Genomic DNA, 26,092 nt, shown 5'->3' on the forward strand with positions numbered 1-26,092 from the left:
GATCCAAGTATTAATTTCAAAAATATAAACATAAACCTAACACTTTCTATCTACAGAGAATCCATCTTACTCACTCCTTCATGTCCAAGGAGTATTTGTAAATACTTAGCATCACTATCAGGCTTCTCTTATAATCATTTCCTTCCCCATCAGCTTAGGTTCCATGGCCCATTACTCCAACTACTCTCTTACCCTCTTCAACTCCTTTTACTCTATTGAAATTCCAGTGCACCTGCTTGAAGAATACTAGCCCAAGATTAATCCATATACCCACCATCTTTGTACCTTTTTAGCATATGACTGGCTGCTAAGGATCACTGGGGGAATTAAGAATCACATAACTATGAAAACTAACATCAGTGCAACTGTGTATGTAGTCTCATGGCTTCACATACCCGTTCAACACCTATTTACTGGGCATTTCCTATGATCCAGTGCCAGTACCAAGTACTGAAGATGGAGGGGTAAACAATACACAGTGTTGTTTCTATCCTGATGGAGCTTAGTATCTAGAAAGGGAGACAGATATTAAACAACTAAATATACAATTATTTCATTTCAACTGTGATATATATTTCCAAAGAGAAGCATATACACTATAAGAGCATATCATAGTCTGAAACGTAAGTTAGGCTCCCCTGGGAAAGTGACACTTAGGCTGAAATGTAAATTATGAATAGGAGTTAAGTAAAAGAAATGAGGGAGGTAAGAAGATGTTGGGCAAGAAGAAAGAGGAAAGAGTGTTCTGGGCAGAAAAATTAGAACACGGAAAGGCCAGGAAACATGCAAGGACGTGATATGGTTACGGAACCAAAGGAAGTCTAATTTACATGAGGCAGAAGGGAGGGGACAAAAGTGGTGTGAAATGAAGAATTTACGGATCAAGTCACTCAAGATCCTTAATATTACCATGTTAAGGATTTTGACGTTCAGAGTAAAGAAAAATCTTTGAACAACTTCAATCAAAGTAATGAGAGAGACATTTTTTTTGTTTGTTTGTTTTTGAGATGGAGTCTCGCTCTGTCGCCCACACTGGAGTGCAGTGGTGCAATCTCAGCTCACTGACAGCTCCACCTCTTGGGTTCATGCCATTCTCCTGCCTCAGCCTCCCGAGTAGCTGGGACTACAGGCGCCCGCCACCATGCCCGGCTAATTTTTTGTATTTTTAGTAGAGACGGGGTTTCACCATGTTAGCCAGGAGTGTCTTGATCTCCTGACCTCGTGATCCGCCTGCCTCGGCCTCCCAAAGATATTTTCCATTTTTTAAGTAGCAATCTGCCTGCAGTGTGGAGAATCTATTAGAAGGATGCAGGGAGTCCTGTTAGAAGGCTTCACTTTAATCTAAGCATTTTATGACAGCTTGGACTAGAATGGTAGCAGTAGAGTGAGAGACATGAATGGACTGGAAAGATTTAGAAGGTAATTCTGAAAGGAATTAATCCATTGGATAGTGAGTGGTTTTGTGAAGTGAGGGGAGGAACCAAGGATGTCTTCCAGGTCTCAAGCACAAACACCTGGGGGTAGAAGTAGTATGTGCCATTCAAGGAAGAGAAACACATCAGGTTCGAGGTGGGATGGAGAGATCATGAACTTAGTTTTACCAGTTTAAAATGTTGTGAGAGAGGAGAAGAGTCAAAATGGCCAACTAGACGTAGCCAGGAAGAAGAGCTTCACCCACCAAGAAAGATCAAAACATCAATTAGACTGGCACACTCCAAGCAGACCTTTGTAAAGAAGGCGTTGAGAGTGGACAGAGGGAGAACACAGACCCTGGGGCTGAAGGGGAAGGAAGCTGGGAACCCTGAACAGGGTTGCCAAGCACCGTGACCCGTTCCTGGCCCAAAGTGGCTCCTAAGGAAGGGGTGAGTAAAACAGGGATGGAGTGGTCCACCCTCACCACAGACCTGCAGGAGCGCCTCATGACCTCCACAGGCATTTGAGATGGCAGGGAGAACTGCCCAGGGAGTTGGCAGAGAAAGAACTGCAAACTGCATGGAGCCCAGAGTTGGGGACAGCTACTATGGAGCATGGTCATGGGCTCCCATTCCCCAAGACTTGCCATACTCCTATAGATAGGGCTTTAGCCTTTCTTAGCTGCCAGACCAGGAGAGAGCAGGGCTGTCTTGCCTGCAGTACAGGGCCAGTATGATCTAAATGCTCGCATTTGCTGGCCTCTTCCAGGGTCCCTCCCTGGCCACACGCACTCGCAACACAGCCACAGTGGCCCCACTGAAATGCTTCTCAGTGGTCACTACCATAACTCTTTCCCAGCCCCCACCCTCCCATAGGAGTGCTTTTGTAGACAGGACCCTGCCAGCACACACACACCCACAACATCCCCTTGTCAGGCTGCACGTGCATGAGGACCCACCACCACTATGCACACCCACAGGGCCCCCATTGTCCTGTTGGTGTACACCAACCCCTCCCCCTCAATCACCCCATTGGTGAGGACTCACCTACGGCACCCCCTACCACCCTACCGGTGCGCAATCACCTGTGGTTGCCCCACCATCGCACTGGTACACACTCACCCACGATGCCCCCGCACCACCACCACAGCATACTCTCCCACAACCCCTTCCATCACCCCACCAGAGCATATTTGCTAGCAGCCCATCAGAACGCGGTTGTCGGCTGACTGGGATTACCTCAATCCCTCCAGTGCAGCAGGTGTTTGACCTCTAGGGGACAGAGAAGAAACCTGCAGGCCTAGTTCCAGCCCCCCAGGGTTGGAGTCCACAGCACAGGAGTGCTATGCTGAGGCTTGGTGGCCTGAAAGCATTCAGAAATGAAGCCACCTGACTAAACCAAATTATATCACAGTCAAACCCTCAAAGGCATCAAAGAATATAAAAGCAAAAAGCTCTATCCAAAGAACAGCAACTTCACAAATTAAAAGAACATCAGCACACACACATGAGAAACAGCCAGCACAAAAATTCTGGCAATTCTAAAACCCGAGTATCTTCTTATCTCCAAATAACTGCATTAGCTCCTCAGCAATCGTTCTTAACCAGACTGAGATGGCTGAAATGAAAGACCTACAATTCAGAATTTGGATGGGAAGGAAACTCCACAAGATACAGGAGAAGGCTGAAAACCAATGCAAGGTAAACAGTGACACCATCTACGAGTTGAAAGACAACATAACCATTTTAAGGAAGAACCAGACTGAACTTCTGGAAATGAAAAATTCACTACAGGAATTTCACAATACAACAGGAAATAATAAGAGAATATATGAAGCTGAGGAGAGAATCTTAGAGCTCAAAGACTGCTCTTTCAAATCAATGCGGGCATATAAAGAAAAAGGAATTTTAAAAAATGAACAAAACCTCTGAGAAATATGTGATTATGTAAAGAGACCAAACCTCTAACACACTGGCATTCCTGAACGAGTCGGAGATATAGCAAGCAATTTGGAAAACATATTTGAGGAATTATACGGTTGGATTGGTGTCTCCTCCCAAATCTCAAATTCAATTGTAATCCCCAGTGCTGGAGGGCCTAGTGGGAGATAACTGAATCATGCAGGTGAATCCTTTATGAACAGCTTAGCACCATCCCCTTGGTGCTGTCCTCATGATAAGAGTTCTCACGAGATCTGGTTGTTTAAAGTGTGCGGCACCTCCCCCTCGTTCTTGGTCCTGCTCCTGCCATGTAAGATGCCTGCTGTTCCTGTTTTGCCTTCTGCCATGAGTACAAGCTCCCTGAGGCCTCCCCAGAAGCAGATGCTACATGCTTCTTGTACGGCCTGTGGAACCATTTGCCAATTAAATCTCTTTTCTTTATAAATTACCTGGTCTCAGGTATTTCTTCATAGCAGTGTAAGAATGAACAAGCAGAAATTGTCCATTAAAATTTCCCCAACCTCACTAGACACATGAACATGCAAATTCAGGGAACAACTGCAAGATACTATATGACAACCATCCCCCAGACACATAATTATCAGATTCTCCAAGGTCAACGCAAAAGAAAAAAACCTTAAAGGCAGCTAGAGAGAAAAGGCAGGTCACCTACAAAGGGAAACTCATCAGGCTTACAGCAGACCTTTCAGCAGAAACCCTACAAGCCAGAAGAGATTGGAAGCTTATATTCAGTATCCTTAAATAAAATAAATTCCAACCAAGAATTTCATATCCAGCCAAACTAAGCTTCATAAGCAAAGGAGAAAAAAAATCCTTTTGACACAAGCAAATGCTAAGGGAATTCATTACCATCAGACCTGCCTTAAAAGAGGTCCCTAAGAGAGTGCTAAACATGAAAATGAAAAAACAACACCAGCCACCAAAAGGGCCCACTGACACAACAAAACAATTATATAATCAAGTCGACATAAGGATCAACCAGCTAACAACATGATGATAGGATTAATGCATCACATATCAATATTGACCTTGAATATAATATAAACATTCCACTTAAAAGGCACAGAATGGTGAACTGGATAAAGAAGCAAGACCCAACTATAGACTGCCTTCAAAAGACGCATCTCACATGCAACAACAACCACAGACTCAAAGTAAAGGGATGCAGAAAGATTTATCAAGCAAACAGAAAACAAAAAAAGCAGGGGTTGCCATTATTTCAAACAGATTTTCAACCAAAAATAATCAAAAAGAACAAAGAAGAGTATTACATATTAATAAAGGGTTCAATTAAACAAGAAGATTTAACCATCTTAAATATATATGTACCCAACATTAGAGCACCTAGATTCATGATATAAGTTATCAGAGACCTATAAAGAGACTTAGATAACCACACATAATAACAGATTTCAACACCCCACTGACAGTGTTAGATCAAGGTAGAAAATTAACGAAGATATTAAGGACCTAAATTGACACTTGATCAAATGGACTTAACAGCTTTCTACAGAATACTTCACCCAATGACGAATGAATATAAATTCTTCTCATCTGCACATAGCACATACTCTAAGATGAACCACACACTCAGCCATAAAGCAATTCTCAATAAATTCAAAGTGAAATCATACCAACTACACCCTCAGACTACAGTGCAATAAAAATAGAAATCTATAGTAAGATCTCTCAAAAACATACAATTACATGGAAATTAAGCAACCTGCTCATGAATCACTTTTTGACAAGCAATGAAACTAAGATAGAAATCAAAAAATTCTTTGAAACTAATAAAAACAAAGAAACAACATAAGAGAATCTCTTGGAGACAGCTACAGCAGTGTTAAGAGGAAAGTTTATAGCACTAAATGCATACATCAATAAGTTAGAAAGATCTCAAATTAACAACTTAACATCATACATAGAGGAAGTCAAAAAAAAAAAAAAAGAAGAAGAAGAAAAAAAACAGCCGGGCGTGGTGGCTCACGCCTGTAATCCCAGCACTTCGGGAGGCCAAGGTGAGTGGATCACAAGGTCAGGAGATCAGGACCACAGTGAAACCCCGTCTCTACTAAAAATACAAAAAAATTAGCAGGGCGCCATGGCAGGCACCTGTAGTCCCAGCTACTCAGGAGGCTGAGGCAGGAGAATGGCGTGAACCCAGGAGGCGGAGCTTGCAGTGAGCTGCCACTGCACTTCAGCCTGGGGGACAGAGCGAGACTCTGCCTCAAAAAAAAATAAATAAATAAATAACAAGGGCAAACCAACCCCAAAGCTAGCAAAAGAAATAACCAAACTAAGAGCTGAACTCAACAACACTGATGGGCAAGGATACTTACCACCATACTAATAAGGAAGAGCTGAACTGAACAACATTGAGATATGAAAATCCATACAAAAGATCAATGAAGAAAAGTTGGTTCTTACAAAAAAATAAACAAAGTTAATAGACAGCTAGCTAGATTAATAAAGAAAAAAAAGATCCAAAAAAACACAATTGGCAATGACAAAGTTCACATTACCATCAACCCCACAGAAATACAAAAAGTCCTCAGAGACTATTACAGACACCTCTGTGCATACCAACTGGAAAACCTAAAAGAAATGGATAAATTTTCGGAAACATACAACCTCCCAAGACTGAACCCAGAAGAAACTGAAATCCTGAACAAACCAATAATGAGTTCTGAAACGGAAGCATTAAGAAAAAACCTAAAACCCAAAAAAATCCCTGAACCAGACAGATTCACAGCTGAATTCTATCAGATATACAAAGAAGAGCTAATAAAAATTCTACTAAAATTGCTCCCAAAAATTGAGAAAGAACTCCTCCCTAACTCATTGTATGAGGCCAGCATCATTCTAATACCAAAACCGGGAAGAGACGCAACATCCAAAGGCTCCAAGAACGGATAAACAACTTCAGTAAAGTTTCAGGATACAAAATCAATATACAAAAATCAGTAGTAGCACTTCTATACACCAATAACGTCCAACCTGAGAACCAAATCAAGAACACAATCCCATCCACAATAGCCACACACACACACACACACACACACACACACACACAAAATGTCTAGGAATAAATTAAACCAGAAATGCTCAGGCCAATGTCCCTGATGAACACAGATTAAAAAAAAAAAAAAAAACACTCAACAATATACTAGCAAACAGAATCAGGCAGCACATCAAAAAGTTAATTCACTATGATCAAGTAGGCTTTATTCCTGAGATGTAAGGTTGGTTCACACATGCAAATCAATAAATGTGATCCACCACATAAACGGAACTAAAAACAAAAACCACATGAGCATCTCAACAGACCCAGAAAAGGCTTTCAATAAAATTCAACATCACTCCATGTTAAAAACCTTCAATAAACAAGGTATCAAGATAACATAACTGAAAATAATAAGAGGCTCCATGACACCATCACAGCTAAAATAATACTGAATGGGCAAATGCTGAAACTATTCCCCTTGAAAACCAGAACAAAACAAGGATTCCCACCTCACCACTCCTATTCAATGCAGTCGTGGAAATCCTAGCCACAGCAATCAGCTGAGAGAATAAAATAAAAGGCACCCAAATAGGAAGAGAGGAAGTCAAGCTGTCTCTGCAGACAATATGATTCTACACCTAGAAAACCTTATAGTCTCTGTCCAAAGGCTCTTAGAACTGATAACTTAAGTTTCAGAGTACAAAATCAATGTACAAAAATCAGTAGCATTTCTATACACCATAACATTCAACCTGAGAACCAAATCAAGAACACAATCCCATTCACATTGGCCACAAATAAATAAATATATAAATAAATCTAGAAATAAATTTCACCAGGGAGGTGAAAGACCTCTCTGAGAATTACAAAACAATGCTGAAAGAAATCAGAGATGACACAAACAAATGGAAACATATTCCATGCTCATGGATAGGAAGAATCAATACTGTTAAAATTGCTATACTGACCAAAGCAATTTACAGATTCAATGCCAAACTACCAACTACCAATTCCAAACTACCAACTACCAATGCCAATTCCTAACTATCAATGACATTTTTCACAGAATTCAAAAAAAACTATTCTAAAATTCATGTGGAACCAAAAAAGAGCCCCAATAGCCAAAGCAATCCTAAGCAAAAAGAACAAAACTGGAGGCAGAACACTACTTCAAACCATACTATAAGGTTATAGTAACAAAAATAGCATGGTACGAAAATCAGATACATAGAACAATGAAACTAGTTAGGGAACCCAGAAATAAAGCCACACACCTATAATCATCATATCTTTGAAAAATCAACAATAACAAGCAATGAATAAAGGATTCCTTATTCAATAAATTGTATTGGTATAACTAGCTAGCCATATGCAGAAGACTGAAACTGGACCACTTCCTTTCACCATACATAAAAATCAACTGAAAATGGATTTAAAAAGTAATTGTAGGCCGGGCATGGTGGCTCACGCCTGTAATCCCTGCACTTTGGGAGGCCAAGGCGGGCAGATCATGAGGTCAGGAGATTGAGACCATCCTGGCTAACACGGTGAAACCCTGTCTCTGCTAAAAAATACAAAACATTAGCCAGGCATGGTGGCAGGCACCTGTAGTCCCAGCTACTCAGGAGGCTGAGGCAGGAGAATGGCACGAACCTGGGAGGCAGAGCGTGCAGTGAGCCGAGACCACGCCATTGCACTCCAGCCTGGACGACAGAGCGAGACACTGTCTCAAAAAAAAAAAGAAAAGTAATTGTAAAGCCTCAAATTATAAAAACCATAAAAGAAAACCTAGAAGATATCATTCTGGATGTATGTCTTGGCAACAATTTCATAACAAAATCCCCAAAGGCAATTGCAACAAAAACAAAAATAGACAAGTGGGACATAATTAAATATCTTCTACACAGCAAAAGAAACAATTAACAAAGTAAACAGACAACGTACAAAATGGAAGAAAATATTCACAAACTATGCATCTGACAAAGATCCAATATCTAGAATCTATAAGGAATTTAAATCAACAAGCAAAACACAAACAGCCCCAATTAAAAAATGGGCAAAGGACATGAACAGACGTTTCTCAAAGACACAACACAGTCAACAAGCATATAAAAAATGCTGTATCAGTTTGCTCTCACACTGCTAATAAAGACATACTTGAGACTGGGTAATTTATAAAGGAAAGAGGTTTAACTGACTCAGTTCAGCATAACTGGGGAGGCCTCAGGAAACTTATGATCATGGTGGAAGGGGAAGTAAACACGTCCTTCTTCCATGTGGCAGCAGCAAGGAGAAGTGCCAAGCAAAAGGGGGAAAAGCCCCTTATAAAACCATCAGATCTCATGATAAATCACTCACTTATCACGAGAAGAGAATGAGGGTAACAACCTCCAAGATTAAATTACCTCCCACGACATGTGGGGATTATGGGAACTACAATTCAAGGTAAGATTTGGGCGGGGACAGAGCCAAACAATATCAAATGCTCAACATCACTATTCATCAGACAAATACAAATCAAAACCACAATGAGATACCATCTTACATCAGTCAGAAAAATTATACAACCCCATTTAAAACTGGGCAAAGTACACGAACAGACATTCGTCAAAAGAATACATACACGGCTGGGCACAGTGGCTCATGCCTGTAATCCCAGCACTTTGGGAGGCCAATGCGGGCGGATCACGAGGTCAGGAGATCAAGACCATGGTGAAACCCCATCTCTACTAAAAATACAAAAAATTAGCCGGGCGTGGTGGCGGGTGCCTGTAGCGCCAGCTACTCTGGAGGCTGAGGCAGGAGAATGGCGTGAACCTGGGAGGCGGATCTTGCAGTGAGCCGAGATTGCGCCACTGCACTACAGCGTGGGTTACAGAGCGAGACTCCGTCTCAAAAAACAAAAATACATACACAAGCATAAGAAAAAATGTTCAACATCACTAATCATTAGAGAAATGCAAATCAAAACCACACTGAGATCCCACATCATACCAGAGAGAATGGCTATTGTTTAAGTCAAAAACAGATGCTGGCAAGGTTGTGGAGAAAAGGGAATGCTTATACACTACTGTGGGAATGTAAATTTGTTCAGCCACCATGGAAACCAGTTTGGAGATTTCTCAAAGAACTGAAAACAGAAATACCATTTGACCCAGCAATCCCATTATTGAGTATATACCCAAAGGAATATAAACTGCTCTACCAAAAAGATATATGCACACATATGTTCAACTGCAGCACTATCCACAACAGCAAAGACATGGAATCAACCTAGATGCCCATCAATGGTAGACTGGATAAAGAAAATGTGGTACATATACACCATGGAATACTATGCAGACACAGGAAAAAACAAGATCATGTGCTTTGCAGGAACATGGATGCAGCAGGAGGCCATTATCCTAAGCAAACTAATGCAGTAATAGAAAACCAAGTACCAAGTTCTCTCTTATAAGTGGGAGCTAAAGATTGAGTACACATGGAAACAAATATGAGAATAAGAGACACTGGGGCCCAACTCCATCAGAGTTTTACATATACTCACCTAGCCAAGTGTCCCCAGAGGAAGTTCCTATGACTCTTAACACCTTCATCTATGCCTATGTTCCTTCCCTCAAATAGATCATTAGATACACTCAGGTCTTCTTTACTTGATCACTGAGAACTATCCTAGAGTGTTCAAGCCCAGCTGGCACAGGTTACTCCAGCAAGTCTATTGTGCTATGAAATCTCTAAGCCAGATGCAGGTGCCAATCTCTTTATCCAAAGGAGCCCCCAATCCTCCAGAGACATACATCTAGTTCCCTCCAGATTCAAATGGGAAACAAGGAAAGGAAAATAAAATGTATTCCCAGCATGTTTTCCCCAAACTCTCTCAATACATTCCAGAGACACCAAAATCAGTCCACACAACAAACATTCAACCAGAGAAGAAGATGCCAATCTCCCCTTCCAGCAGCCACACCCACAAATTTCACAACCAACTCTTTCAACCCTTACCTCAAAATTTTGTGAGAACGAATGAGGGAATGGCCACCACTTCATTAACTAAGCACACTCCAAAAAGCAATTCCCCCAACCCACTCTAGCCTACCTTGCAAGAGAGCAAGGGAAATGTAGGGGTAATGCTTAGAGTAGAGTTTTGCTACAATGTCAGTTCTTAGCAATTTATATAGTAAAGTAGCCGATGTCATAAACAGGCACAATCTTCAAACTCAAAAAATGAGGAACGTAGCTTCTTTTGATTACAAAGTTAGCATCTACTCAGAAATCCCTGGCAAACAGGAAAGATACTTTTCACATCACGCTATACTTATGTGAATTACATAATGTGTTATTAACAGCTTTTTACATATGAGACACAGAACTGAACTGTGATTATTTTAACTAAGGTTAAAACATAAAAATCACAAATAGGAATAAATCTTTCAATGCATTAACAAAACAATGGCTGAATCCACTTACAAAATGAGGAAAAATTATTGGGTCATGTATCTCATAAAGATACTAACCAAATGGGATCATAGATGGCAGTGCCTTAATAATGAGAATAAAGCAAAACAAAACAAGAAAACTAGTTAGTATATACCCAGCATGTGCTTAGACCAAACGTTAAATTGTATCTTTTATACATCACCACCTGTAAGTCTTGGATAAGGAGAAGAGTTGAATATAAAAATCCCTTTTAAACTCCTAGATTTCTCAGCATAAGCCTTTGAGCATCTTGGCACAGTACAAAGAATGGAAAACACATCTCTACTCTTCTCACTTTGTCAAAACCTTCTCCATTCTTTTAATCTACAACGTACACAAAAAATTTCTATTGCTATTGAGCTTTTATAAAGCTTGGAATAAGTGACAGAACCAGAAATAAAATCCACACTTTCTTGTGGCCAATTCTAGCTTCCTAAAACACAGTCATGTCAGAGAAAGGTGCAAGAGTTTCTGCTTATCACAAAGACATAATTGCAATTGGTCAATCTCACTTTACTCTAAAGAAGTATATATATTTTTAAGCAAATTTGATTTCAATCAGTCATTTGTTATTTTTAATTAAAAAAAAAAAGAAACTGCTGCTTTGATTAATCTCTAGGGGTAATCTAGAGCTATTCTAAGCCCAAATGCTCAGTTTACAAAGCATAACAGAAAACTAAGTCCAGTAGTGTCTTCTACCACAACATACTGACTCATTATACTCCAAGAATATGATTTTTAAGCTTAAAAATATTTTTCTTTAAACATAAAAAGTGGCTGGGCATGGTGGCTCATGCCTATAATTCCACAGCTTTGGAATGCTGAGGTAGGAGGATTGCTTAAGCCCAGGAGTTCAAGACTAACCTGGGCAACATAGTGCGGCCTCATCACTACAAAAATTTTTTAAAAATTAGCCAGGCATGGTGGCATATGTCTGTGGTCCCAGCTACTCAGGAGGCTGAGGGAGGAAGATTGCTTGAGCCCAGAAGGTCAAGGCCTCAGTGAGCCATGTTTGTACCACCACACTCTAGCCTGAGTGACAGAAACAGACCTGCCTCAAAAAAAAAAAAAAAAAAAAAAAAAAAAAAAAAAAACCAGTTTTTACATGCTGATAGTAACAATATTTAAGTATAACAACTACATAACATATATTTAGATGGTTTCAACTAATGTTCATTTTGAAACCTGCTTTTGATAACCAATATTTTTAGCTAGTCTAAAACATATTTTGACTGTTTCCAATTTAAGAGGAAACATAGCTGCTGTCTCAATACGTAACTCTTCTTTAACCCCTCATATATTTCAAAGGTTACATAATGAATTCCACGGTTTTCAACCATGTTCACCATAAAAACAGAAGTTATCTCTTTAATATTTCTATAAACATGTATCCCTCTGGTTTTCCTCAAAATAGGTTTATTCAGTAAAAAGTAATATGGTATACAGTCTCTACTTACTAAAAGGCCAGGCTTTTTAGATAGAGACACTCTACACCATGTGTCTGTTTAATATCCTATTACAAACACAAGATTATTTAAAATTAGAAAACACACCTTACAATGACATCCCAATCCCACCCAGGATTGTTTATGGTTAGCCATCAATCTCACTTTTCCCTAACCAAAGTGAATTAGGAGAGTGATAAGTATCTCAATGGAAAGGGAGTAATGTCCAGTTAGACATTAAACATGAAACCAAAGAATGTGAAATCTCACTAGTGCCATCTACAGTAACAATGGAGAATACAGATAAGAATTTTAAAAATAATACTGGATGTGTATCCAATCTTTTGATTCCCTGCCCAGAACTATGCATCAAGACAGCTTTCTACCAAATCCTTCACAGAATATAAAATACATAATTAGGTGATGCCAAAAAAAATCTTCAAAATCAAGAAAACCTGAACCATAATGCTGATGTTAGTGTATGGATCAAAAGAACAACTTTTCATAAGAGGTAATTAAATGAAAAGCATACAGAATTTATTAAAACTAGAAAAAGTAAGATAAATGATCCAGTCAGGGCCAGGCACGGTGGCTCACGCCTATAATCCCAGCACTTTGGGAAGCCGAGGTGGGTGGATCACTTAAGGTCAGGAGTTCGAGACCAGCTTGACTAACACAGTGAAACCCCGTCTCTACTAAAAATACAAAAATTAGCCAGGTGTGGTGGCATGTGCCTGTAATCCCGGCTACTCAGGAGGCTAAGGCAGGAGAATCACTTGAGCCTGGGAGGCAGAGGTTGTAGTGAGCCAAGATCACGCCACTACACTCCAGCCTGGGCAACAGAGCAAAAAAAGATCAAGTAAGATGTAGCAAAAATTCAAGAATCTTAATTCAAATGGATTACAAGGCCTCAAAGCAAATCTTACCTTACATTCAACCACACTCTGATCTGATTCACAAGTTACATAGATTTCATCTACTGCTCGGCGAAGATTGTCAAAAAGAAATGCCCAGTATCGAGCTCTCAGATCAATCTTCCGAGGATGCCTTGTTTTAGTGGGACTTTTATCAAAGTGTTTATCTCCAGTCGTAGATGATGTTATTTTACAGTCCACTGCAGTACTCTGGTGAAGTAAAATAAAACATGGAAATAAATAAATAAAATGGCTTCCAGGGATTGGATTTTTGTATAAAGATTCAATCAACTACAAACCAAAACTACTCCAGAAATAAAAAGCATCTGCACTGAACATGTATGGACTTTTTTCCTATCATTATTCTCTAAACAATACAGTATAACAACTACTTACATATAACATTTACATTGCATTAGGTATTATAAGCAATCTAAAGATTGTTTAAAGTCTATGGGAGGATATGCATAGGTTATATGCAAATACTACACCATTTTATATAAGGGACTTGAACATCCAAAGATTTTTATATCCATGGGAGATTGATATGGTTAGGCTTTCTGTCCCCACCCAAATCTCATCTTGAATTATATCTCCATAATCCCCACGTGTAAAGGGAGAGACCAGGTAGAGGTAACTGAATCATGGGGGCAGTTTCCCCTATACTGTTCTCATAATAGTGAGTTCTCACAAGATCTGACGGTTTCATAAGGTGATCTTCCTCACTTCGCTGGACAGTTCTTCCCGCCACCTTGTGAAGAAGGTGCCTTGGTTCCTCTTTGCCTTCTGCCATGATTGTATGAGTTTCCTGAGGCCTCCGCAACCATGCTGAACTCTGAGTTAATTAAACCTCTTTGCTTTATAAATTACCCAGTCTCAGGCAGTTCTTTACAGCAGTATGAAAACGGACTAATATAGAGATCATGAAACCAATCCCCCGTGGATACTAAGGAACAACTGTATATTATAAATCAACTTAACATATCTCTTGACCTGCTTCATACACTTCTTAAAGTAAGTATTATTACCTCCACTTTACAGATTAATAAATTGAGGTTCAGAGGCTGAGTTGTTCAAGGTCACATTGCCACAGGAGACCATCTTCTAGTTACAGCTCTACAGTTACACTGCTGGCTTACCATTAGACTGTTGGCCGAGGCTCAGTGCTGACAGCTCTTTACCAGATATTCCAGACCACCTCATTTCTTTCTATATACCATTCAAAATTAAAATTAACTTAGGAAGTTTTCTAAATTATACTTCCTTCCTGAAGCTTTTTTCTACATTGATCAGCAAAGGACTAGCAGCTTCCTATGAATCCAGACTCTAATCTTATGAAATTATCAAAACTATTGCCACTCATCCCCAGCTGTTTATGAATTTATCACACATCCATAAAATGTGGTATGTATGTATAGCATTCATAACCATAAGTAATTAAAATCATAAAGTAATATTTTACCATCCTTGCTTATAATGTACAATGGGCAATAATGCTTTGGGGTTAAACCGTTTCTATCATTACGTGTGACTGCTCTATCCAAGGCTTTTATTTACAAAGATTCCAGAAGGGCAGAAAATATATTTTATAAAGGATTTTTGAAAACATAGTTATTTAATCATCACAACAAGCTGTAAAGACAGGAGAAATATTATTATTCCTATTTTGTAGATGACAAAACTGAGGCTCAGACTGAATTTCTTGACAAAAGTCAAAAGAATGACAAAACTGAAACTAGAACTCAATCTTTCAATTTCTGCTCCAACGTTCACAGAGTGTTTGACATGCATCTAGCAAATAGTAAGTGCCCAAATAATGTAAGGTATGATTATCATAAGAAAGACAAAAAGGAGAAAAAATACGCCTGTAGAAAAAATGTGCATAAACTAATGGCAATAATTGCCAACTTTGTGAAGAAAGGTAGAAAAGACACATCAAATAACAGAGGCTAGCCAGGCACAGTATTATACACATGTAGTCCCAACCACTCAGGAGGCTGAGGCGGGAGTATCACTTGAGCCCAGGAGTTTGAGAACAGACCAGGCAACACAGTGAGACCTTAAATCTCTCTTTTAAAAAAAAAAAAAAAAAAAAAAAAAATCCTAGAGGCTGGTTAACTAGTAGAGAGTTTTAAAATATAGGGCTCTACTTACTACTGACAAAAATAACAGCAGTGATAATAACAATTGCGCCAGCATCTAACATGCATGATTTCTTGCTATGTGCCAAGCATTGTACCAAGTGATTTACATATACTTAATTTAATCATTGAAGCAATTTTATATTACAGGTACTAATATTATCTTCATTTTACAGAAGAGGAAACAGGTTTAGCTAAATTAAATTATACCCCAAAGCCTCACATTAATTTAAGTGATGAAGCCAGAATTCTTAATCAGGTAACTATACTACTACTATGGCTTACTATGTCTAACTGCTTCCCAAGACAGTCAATAGATGACAAAACAATCCAAACTTGCAGGAGAAATTACACACAATTGGATTCCATGAGGTAATAGTGTTTTAATCAAGGATTTTTGAGAGAAAAAGACAGAAGAGGGGGGGAAAAAGGGCAGGCCAGGGAAAGAAGAAGGAAGAAATTGAGACTTCTGACTCATCCCTTTCTGAGAGACTCATCGGCTCCCCTAAGAATCTGAGAAAACCTATGGACCTATCCCCAAAAAAATGCACGTGTATGACATTCAACATGTATTTTCTTCATGTTCACAGACTCCATCTTCAACCTCAGATTAAGAAGCTCTCCAAGAAAAGAGAGAAGACCCAAATAAATAAAATTAGAGATGAAAAAGGAGACACTACAACTGATACCATAGAAATTCAAAGGATCGTTGGTGGCTACTATGAGAAACTATATGCCGATAAATTGGAAAATCTAGAGAGAATGGATAAATTCCAAGATACATACAACCTATCAAAATTGAACCATAAAGAAATCCAAACCCTGCACAGACCAATAACAAGTAACAAGATCAAAGCCATAATAAAAAGTCTTCCAGTAAAGAAAAGCTCAGGTCCTGAAGGCTTTGCTGCTAAACTTAACAAACGTTTAAAAAAGAACTAGTACCAATCCTACTCAAACTATTCCAAAAACAGAGGAGGGGGGAATACTTCCAAAATCATTCTATGAGGCCAATATTATCCTGATAACAAAATCAGACAAAGACACATCATAAAAACAAAAACACAAGCCATTATCTTTGATGAACATTGATGCAAAAATCTTCAGCAAAATACTAGCAAGCTGAACATGTTCAACATTTTCAACATTACATTAAAAAGATCATTCATCATGACCAAGTATGACTTACCCCAGGGATGCATGGATGGTTTAACAATATGCAAATCAATCAATGTGATATTATATAACAAAACGAATAAAAATCACGCAATCATTCCAATGCATGCTGAAAAAGCATTTAACAGGTCGGGCGCGGTGGCGCAAGCCTGTAATCCCAGCACTTTGGGAGGCCGAGACGGGCGGATCACGAGGTCAGGAGATTGAGACCATCCTGGCTAACACGGTGAAACCCCGTCTCTACCAAAAAATACAAAAAACTAGCCGGGCGAAGTGGCGGGCGCCTGTAGTCCCAGCTAATCAGGAGGCTGAGGCAGGAGAATGGCGTAAACCCAGTAGGCGGAGCTTGCAGTGAGCTGAGATCGCGCCACTGCACTCCAGCCTGGGCGACAGGGCAAGACTCTGTCTCAAAAAAAAAAAAAAAAAAAAAAAAAAAGCATTTAACAAAATTCAACATCCCTTCATGATAAAAACCCTCAACTATTGGGCATAGAAGGAACATACCTCAACATAATAAAAGCCATATACGACAGACAAACAGCTAGTATCATACTGAATGTGGAAAAACTGAAAGCTTTTCCTTTAAGATCTGGAACATGAAAAGGATACCTGCTTTCACCACTGTTATTCAAAAGAGTACTACTGGAAGTCCTACTTAGAGCAATCAGACATGAGAAAGAAATAACTGGAAAGGAAGAAGTCAAATTATCCTTGTTTGTAGATAATATGATCTTATATTTAGAAAAACCTAAAGACTCCACCAAAAACTATTAGAACTGATAAACAAATTCAGTAAAGTTGCAGGATACAAAATCAACATACAAAAACCAGTTGCATTTCTATATGCTAACAGTGAACAATCTGAAAAAAAAAAAAAAGGTAATTCCATTTACAGTAGACACAAGTAAAATTAAATACCTAAGAATTAACCAAAGAAGTGAAAGATCTCTACAATGAAAACACTGATGAAAGAAATTGAAGAAGACATCAAAAACCAGAAAGATATTCCACGTTTATGAATTGGAAGATTCAATGTTATTAAAACATACATACTATCCAAAGCAATCTATAGATTCAATACAATCCCTATCAAAATACCAATGACATTCTTCACAGAAATAGAAAAAAAAATCCTAAAATATATACGGAACCACAAAAAAACCTAGAATACCCGAGGTTATCCTGAGCGAAAAGAACACAACTGTAGGAATCACATTACCTGACTTAAAGTTATACTATAGAACTACAGTAACTCAAACAGCATGATACTGGTATAAAAACAGACACACAGATCAATGGAACATAATAAAGAACCCAGAAAAAAATCCATACACCTGCAGTGATCTCATTTTCAGCAAAGGTGCCAGGAACATGCACCGGAGAAAAGACAGTCTCTTCAATAAATGGTGCTGGGAAAACTGGGTATCCATATGCAGAAGAATGAAATTTGACTTTCTCTCACCATATACAAACCTCAAATCAAAATGGATTAATGACTGAAATCTAAGACCTCAAACTATGAAACTGCTACAAGAAAACTTTGGGAAAATCTCCAAGACATTGGTCTGGGCAAAAAATTTCTTGAGTAATATACCCCATAAGCATACGCAACGATGCAAAACTGGACAAATGAGACCACATCAAGTTAAAAAAAAAAAAAAAAAAAAAAAAAAAAAAAAAAAAAAAAACTTCTGCACAGCAAAGGAAACAATCAACAAAGTAAAGAGACAAACAACAGAATGGGAGAAAATATTTGCAAACTACCCATCTGAAAAGGGATTAATAACCAGAATATACAAGGAGCTAAAACAACTCAATAGGAAAAAAATCTCATAAACCAATTTTAAAATGGGCAAAAAATATAAATAAACACTTCTCAAGAGAAGACATACAAATGGCAAACAGGCATATGAAAAGGTGCTCAACATCACTGATCATCAGAGAAATGCAAATCAAAACTAAAATAAGCTATCATCTCACCCCAGTTAAAACGGTTTTTACCTAAAACACAGGCAATTAACAAATGCTGGAGAGGATGTGGAAAAAAATGGAACCCTGGTACATTGTTGGTGGGAATGTAAATTAGTATAACCAATATGGAGAACAGTTTAGAGGTTCCTCAAAAAAAACAAAAATAGAGCTATCATATGATCCAGCAAACCCACTGCTGGGTATATACACAAAAGAAAAGAAATCAGAATATCAAAGAGATCTGTACTCTCATGTTTGTTGCAGCACTGTTCAAAACAGCCAAGATGTGGAAGTAAGTGGCCATCACCAGATGAATGGATAAAGAAAATGTACATATACACAATGAAATGCTTGCTATTCAGCCATTTAAAAAAAATGAGATCCTGTCATTTACACTAATATGGATAGAACTGGAGGTCATTATGTAAATGAAATAAGCCAGGCACAGAAAGACAAACATCACATGGTCTCACTTATTTGTGGTAGCTAAATACCACGAAAATTGAACTCAGAGAAAGTAGAAGGATAGTTACCAAAGTCTGGTAAGGGTAGCAGGGGAGTAGGGGGGAAGTGAGGATAGTTCATGGGTACAAAAAAATGGAAAGAATGAGTACAGCAAACCACCACAGCACATGTATACACCTATGTAACAAACCTGCACATTCTGCACATGTATCCCAGAACTTAAAGTATAATAAATAAATAAATAAATAAATAGTAACAAATAAAAGGATAAAAATACAAAAAAAAAATGGAAAGAATGAATAAGACAAAGTACTGGGGAACACAACAGGCTGACTATAATTTAATTGTATAGTTTCAAATAACTAAAAGAGTGTAACTGGATTATAATACAAAGGATAAATGCTTGAGGGGATGAATACCCCACTTTCCATGATGTGATTATTACACACTGCATGCCTGTATCAAATATCTCATGTACCCCATAAATATACAGACCCACTATGTACCCACAAAAATTAATTTTTTAAAGCAGTTCCTCAGCCAAGTGCAGTGGCTCACACTTGTAATCTCAGCACTTCGGGGAGCCAAGGTGAGAGGACTGCTTGAGCTTACAAGTTTGAGAACAGCCTGGGCAGCACAGCAAGACCCTATTTCCACAAAAAATGGAAAAGCTAACCAGGTGTGGTGGCACACACCTGTAGTCCCAGCTACTCAGGAGGCTGAGGTGGAAGGACTGCTTGAGCCCAGGAATTCAAGGCTGCAGTGAGCTATGATCAAGCCACTATACTCCAGCCTGGGAAACAGAGCAAGACCCTGCCTCTAAAAACATTTTTTAATTATAATTTAAAAAGAAGCTCTCTCTATATATTTTGTAGGTTTTTGAAATGATCTGAAATACAAAAATAAAGACTTCTTTTTTTTTTTCAAGATGGAGTCTCACTCTGTTGCCCATGCTAGAGTGCAATGGCGTGATCTTGGCTCACTGCAATCTCCGGCTCCCAGGTTCAAAGTGATTCTCCCACCTCAGCCTCCCGAGTAGCTGGGATTACAGTCACCATGCCTGGCTAATTTTTGTATTTTTGTAGAGATGAGGTTTTACCATGTTGGCCAGACTGGTCTTGAACTCCTCATCTCAGGTGACCCGCCTGCCTCAGCCTCCCAAAGTGCTAGGATTACAGGTGTGAGCCACCATGCCTGGCCTAAAAGATTACTTTTTTTTTTTTTTTTTGAGATAGAGTCTCGCTCTGTAGCCCAGGCTGGAGTGTACTGGCACAATCTCGGTTCAGTTCACTGCAAGCTTCACCTCCTGGGTTCACGCCATTCTCCTGCCTCAGCCTCCCCAGTAGCTGGACTACAGGCGTCCGCCACCACACCCAGCTAATTTTTTTGTATTTTTAGTAGAGACAGGGTTTCACCGCATTGGCCAGGATGGTCTTGATCTCCTGACCTTGTGATCCGCCCACCTCGGCCTCCCAAAGTGCTGGGATTACAGGCGTGAGTCACCGTGCCCGGGCAAAGATTTCTTTTATGCCTACCCCTTCTGAGATAATAGTTTCTTAAATGTGTATCGAAAGGAACATTAAATAATACACTCAATTTATCAGTGCATGTATCTTACCATATAATTTTTAAAATATAATATGTACTTAAAAATCTATCAACTGGTTTTTTAGTAATTTTTTTAGCACACCACAGCCACCATACAGACAGGAGTGCGGCCCCTCCTCCCTAGAACCCCCACCCCACTCTTCACTAGGCAGGGCCCATGGCTCATGAATGCAGAACAGTCGCCCCAGCCATGGCTGAGCATACCCACTGGTAGTGACACGCAGTTTCCCTGGGAAGAGGCTCCCAAAGGCATACGACAGCCCTTTGGCCACTGCCACAGTAACAGTGCTATTCCTCCTGCCCTTGGACTAGGGGAGGACACAAAGAGCCTAAGGGCTAAACTCAAACTTACAGTACATCACAGCTACCATACAGAGAGGAGACCAATCTCTCTTCCCTGTGAGCCTTCAACTCCCTGCTCCCCAACAAGCAGAACCCGAAGCTCATGCCAGCAGTGCAGCTGCCCCATCCCAGTGGCTGAACACCCTCAGTAACAGTGGTTCCACATTTCTTGGAGGTGGAGCCCCTAAGGGTAACCAAAAGCCTCTCTGCCACTACCTCTGCCATGGAACAGTACTTGCTACCCTCAGACTAACAAAGGAACCAAGACCCAAAGTGCCTTATCCATACCTTCGACAAACTGCAGTCAACCCAAGGAGACAAGGCCAGTCTGTCTCCCATGTGTCCCACCCACCCCCTGCTCATCAACAGACAGGGAACCCCCAGCTTGGGCCCACAGCACAGACCCTCCATCCTGTGATGCCACTGCTAAAGTCCCTTCCTCTACTGGCTCCAAGTTGGGGAGAAACATCACCCCAGAGCTGCAGTGGGCAGCCTGGGAGTGTCAAGCCACAATCTAAAGGCAGTGGGAGAGAAGCCCACACTTTGAGAGCATTGAGAGGGAGCAAGGTTACAACTGTGAAGAAACCACACGACCAAGGAAGAACCTATCAACTGACCAATATACTTAAGCACCACGTACTAGATCACATCCCAAAGGTTCCATACCAAAAATACACTGCTGTATTAGTCCATTCTTACACTACTATGAAGAAATACCCGAGACAGGGTAACTTATAAAGGAAAGAGGTTTAATTGACTCACAGTTCCACATGACTGGAGAGCCCTCAGGAAACTTACAATCATGGAAGAAGGCAAAGGAGAAACAGGCACCTTCTTCACAGAGTGGCAGGACAGAGTAAGTGCCAGCAGGGGAAATACCAGACACTTATAAAACCATTAGGTCTCATGAGACTCACTCACTATCACGAGAACAGCATGGGGGAAACCACCCCCATGATCCAATTACCTCCACCTGGTCCCACCCTTGACACATGAGGATTATGGGGATTACAATTCAAAGTGAGATTTGGGTGGGGACACAGAGCCAAACCGTATTGCTAACATTCCCATCCCATGAAATTAAACAAAAGAAGTCAGCAACAAATAAAGACCTTGCACAAAGCTTCCGTCCTATGAAAACATCAAGAAGTCCATTAATTACTCAAATTACACTGCAGTTAAAGGAACACCACACTCAGAGAAAAGAAAGAACCAATGCAAGAGCTCCAGTAACTCAAATGACCAGAGTGTCATATGTCTTGAAATGACCACATCAGTTCTTTAATAAGGGTTCTCAACCAGGCCAAGCTGGCTGAAATGACAGAAATAGAATTCATAATATGAATAGGGCCTGTAATCCCAGCACTTTGGGAGGCTGAGGAGGGAGGGTCATCTGAGGTCAGGAGTTCAAGACCAGCCTGGCCAACACGGTGAAACACTATCTCTACAAAAATACAAAAATCAGCTAGGCATGATGGCGGGTACCTGTAATCCCAGCTACTTAGGAGGATGAGGCAGGAGGATCACTTGAACCCAGGAAGTGAAGGTTGCAGTGAGCAGATTGTGCCATTGTACTCCAGCCTGGGTGAAAGAGCAAGACTCTGTCTCAAAAAAAAAAAAAAAAAAAAAAAAATATGGATAGGAACAAAGATCATCAAGATTCAGGAGACAGGCAAAACCCAATCCAAGGAAACTAAGAATCACAAAAGAACAATACAGGAGCTGAAAAATGAAATACCCGGTATAAAAAAGAACCTAACAGATCTAACAGGGCTACAAAACACACTATAAGAATTTCACAATGCAATCACAAGTATTAACAGAATAGACCAAGCTGAGGAAAGAATCTCAGAACTTGAAGACTGGCTCTCTGAATTAAGACCGACAAAAATAAAGAAAAAGGAATGAACAAACCTCCGAGAAATGTGGGATTCTGTAAAGAAGTCAAACCTATGAATCACTGGCATCCCTGAAAAGGATAAGGATAAAACAAACAACTTGAAAAAATACTTCAGGATAGTATCCATGAAAACTTTCCCACCCTTGATAGAGAGGTCAGCAGTCAAATACAGGAAATACAGAGAACCCCTGCAAAATTCTACACAAGAAGATCAACCCCCAAGACATGTAATCATCAGATTTTCCAAGATTGAAATGAAAAAAAAAAAAATGTTAAAGGTAGCTTTAACAAAGAGAAGGGGCAGGTCACCTACAAAGGGAACCTCATAAAGCTAACATCAGACCTCTCACCTACAAGTCAGAAGAGACAGGGGGCCCATATTCAACATTCTTAAAGAAAAAAAATCTTCAACCAAGAATTTCATATCCAGCCAAACTTAACTTCCTAAGCAAAGGAGAAATAAGATCCTTTTCAGATAAGCAAATATTGAGTTTATGACTACCAGACCTGCCTTACAAGAGACCTTGAAAGCAGCACAAAATATAGAAAGGAAGAACTGCTACCAAACACACTTAAATACACAGACCAGGGACACTATAAAGCAACCACACAAACAAGCCAGCATAGTAACCGGCTAACAACAACATGACAGGATCAAATCCACACATACCACTAACCTTGAACGTAAATGGGCTAAATGCCCCACTTAAAAGGCACAGAGTGTCAAGTTGGATTAAAACAAAAAAATAAGACCCAATGGTATGCTGTCTTCAAGAGACCTGTATCACACATAAAGACACACATAGGCTCAAAATAAAGGGATGGAGGGAAATCTACCAAGCAAATGGGAATCAGAAAAAAAGGAGTGGTTACAATCCTAACTTCAGACAAAATAGACTTTGAGCCAACAAAGATTTAAAAAGTGACAAAAAAAAAAGGACATTACGTAATGATAAAGGATTCAATTCAGTAAGACCTAACTATACTAAATATATATGCACCCAACACAGGAGAAACACCCAGATTCATAAACCAAGTTCTTAGAGACCTACAAAGAGACTTAGACTCCCACACAAAAAGAGTGGAAGACCTCAATACTCCACTGGAAGTATTAGATCATCAAGACAGAAAATTAACAAAGATATTCAGGACCTGAACTCAACATTGTACCAAATGGATCTGATAGATCTCTACAGAACTCTCCAACCAAAAGCAACAGAATATACATTCTTCTCATTGTCACATGGCACATACTCTAAAATCGACCTCATAACTGAACATAAAACAATCCTCAACAAATGCAGAAAGAACTGAAATCATACCAAACACACTTTCAGACCACAATGTAATAAAAGTAGAAGTCAAAATAAGAAAATCACCCAAAGCCATGCAACTACATGGAAATTAAACAACATGCACTTGAATGAATTCTGAGTAAATAATGAAATGAAGACAGAAATCAAAGAGTTATTTGAAACTAATGAGAACAAAAATACAACATACCAGAATCTCTGGGATCCAGCTAAGGCAATATTAAAAGGGAAATTTATAGCACTAAACACCCACATCAAAAAGTTGGAAAGATCTCAAATTAACAATCTAACATCACAAGTAAAAGAATTACAGAAGCAAGAGCAAATCAACCCCAAAACTAGCAAAAGACAAGATATAAACAAAATCAGAGATGAACCCAAGGAAATCAAGACATAAAAAACCATTCAAAAGATCAATAAATCCAGGAGTTGGTTCTTTGAAAAAATTAACAAGACAGGCTACTAGCTAAACTAATAAAGAAGAAACAAGAGAATACCCAAATAAACACAACTGGAAATGGAAATGTCATGTTACCACTGACCCCACAGAAATAAAAATAACCATCAGAAACCACTATGAACACCTCTATGCATACATATTGGAAAACCTAGAAGAGATGGATAAATTCCTGGACACGTACTCCCTCCCAAGACTGAACCAGAAACAAACTGATTCTCTAAATGGAACAACAATAAACTCCAAAATTCAATCAGTAACAAGTAGCCTACCAACCAAAAAAAGCCCAGGACCAGAAGGATTCACAGCCAAATTCTACCAGATATACAAAGAAAAGCTGGCACTGTTCCTATTGAAACTATTCCAAAAAAATTGAGAAGAAAGAACTCCTCTCCAACTCATTCTATGAAGCCAGTATCATCCTGATACCAAAATGTGGCCAAGACACAACACAAAAAGAAACTTCATGCCAATATCTTTGATGAACACTGACACAAAAATCCTCAACAAAATACCTGCAAACCAAATTCAGCAGTACATTAAAAAGCTAATCCACCAAAATCAAGTAGGCTTCATCCCCGGGATATAAGGTTGCTTCAACATAGGCAAATCAATAAATGTGATTCATCACATAAACAGAACTAAAGAAAAAAAAACCACGTCATTATCTCAATGGATGCATAAAAAGCTTTCAATATAACAACATATCTTCATGTTAAAAACTCTCAATAAATTAGGTATTAAAGGAACATACCACAAAATAGTAAGAGCCACCTATGACAAAGCCATAGCCAACATCGTACTGAACAGAGAAAAGCTGGAAGCACTCCCCTTGAAAACTGACACAAAACAAAGATGCCTTTTCTCACCACTCCTATTCAATACCGTATTGGAAGTCATGGCAAGAGCCATTAGGCAAGAGAAAGAAATAAAGGACATCCAAATAGGAAGTGAGGAAGTCAAAATATCCATTTACAGATGACTTGATTCTATGTATCTAGAAAACCCATAGTCTCAGTACAAAAGCTCCTTCAACTGATAAACAAATTCAGCAAAGTTTCAGGATACAAAATCACTGTACAAAAAGTCATTAGCATTCTTCCTGTAATCCCAGCACTCTGGGAGGCTGAGGCAGGCTGATCACGAGGTCAGGAAATCGAGACCATTGTGGCCAATGGGGTGAAACCCTGCCTCTACTAAAAATACAAAAATTAGCTGGGCGTGGTGGCATGCACCCGTAGTCCCACTACTCAGGAGGCTGAGGCAGAAGAATCGCTTGAACCTGGGAGGCGGAGGTTGTGGTGAGCAGAAATCGTGCCACTGCACTCCAGCCTGGCGACAAAGCGAGACTCCGTCTCAAAACGAAAACAAAAACAAAAACAAAAACAAAAAAGTCACTAGCATTCTTATACACAACAACAGCCAAGCCGAGAGTCAAATCAGGAATGCAATCCAATTCAAAATTGTGACAAAAAAGAATAAAATACCTAGAAATACAGCTAACCA

At 39.4% G+C, this 26,092-nt stretch overlaps 1 protein-coding gene across 4 annotated transcripts in view; it reads right to left on the bottom strand.

The window, feature by feature from the left end:
- Window positions 1-26,092, bottom strand: part of SCAPER (S-phase cyclin A associated protein in the ER) — a 587,291-nt gene that overhangs the window by 515,350 nt on the left and 45,849 nt on the right. For all 4 annotated transcript variants that reach the window (XM_030930958.1, XM_030930961.1, XM_030930960.1 and 1 more), the window contains one exon: window positions 13,226-13,423. In XM_030930958.1, the coding sequence (XP_030786818.1) occupies window positions 13,226-13,423 (198 nt within the window). The remainder of the gene's footprint in view (window positions 1-13,225; window positions 13,424-26,092) is intronic.

The sequence above is a fragment of the Rhinopithecus roxellana genome, chromosome 5 (assembly GCF_007565055.1).
Source record: "Rhinopithecus roxellana isolate Shanxi Qingling chromosome 5, ASM756505v1, whole genome shotgun sequence".
NCBI lineage: Eukaryota > Metazoa > Chordata > Mammalia > Primates > Cercopithecidae > Rhinopithecus > Rhinopithecus roxellana.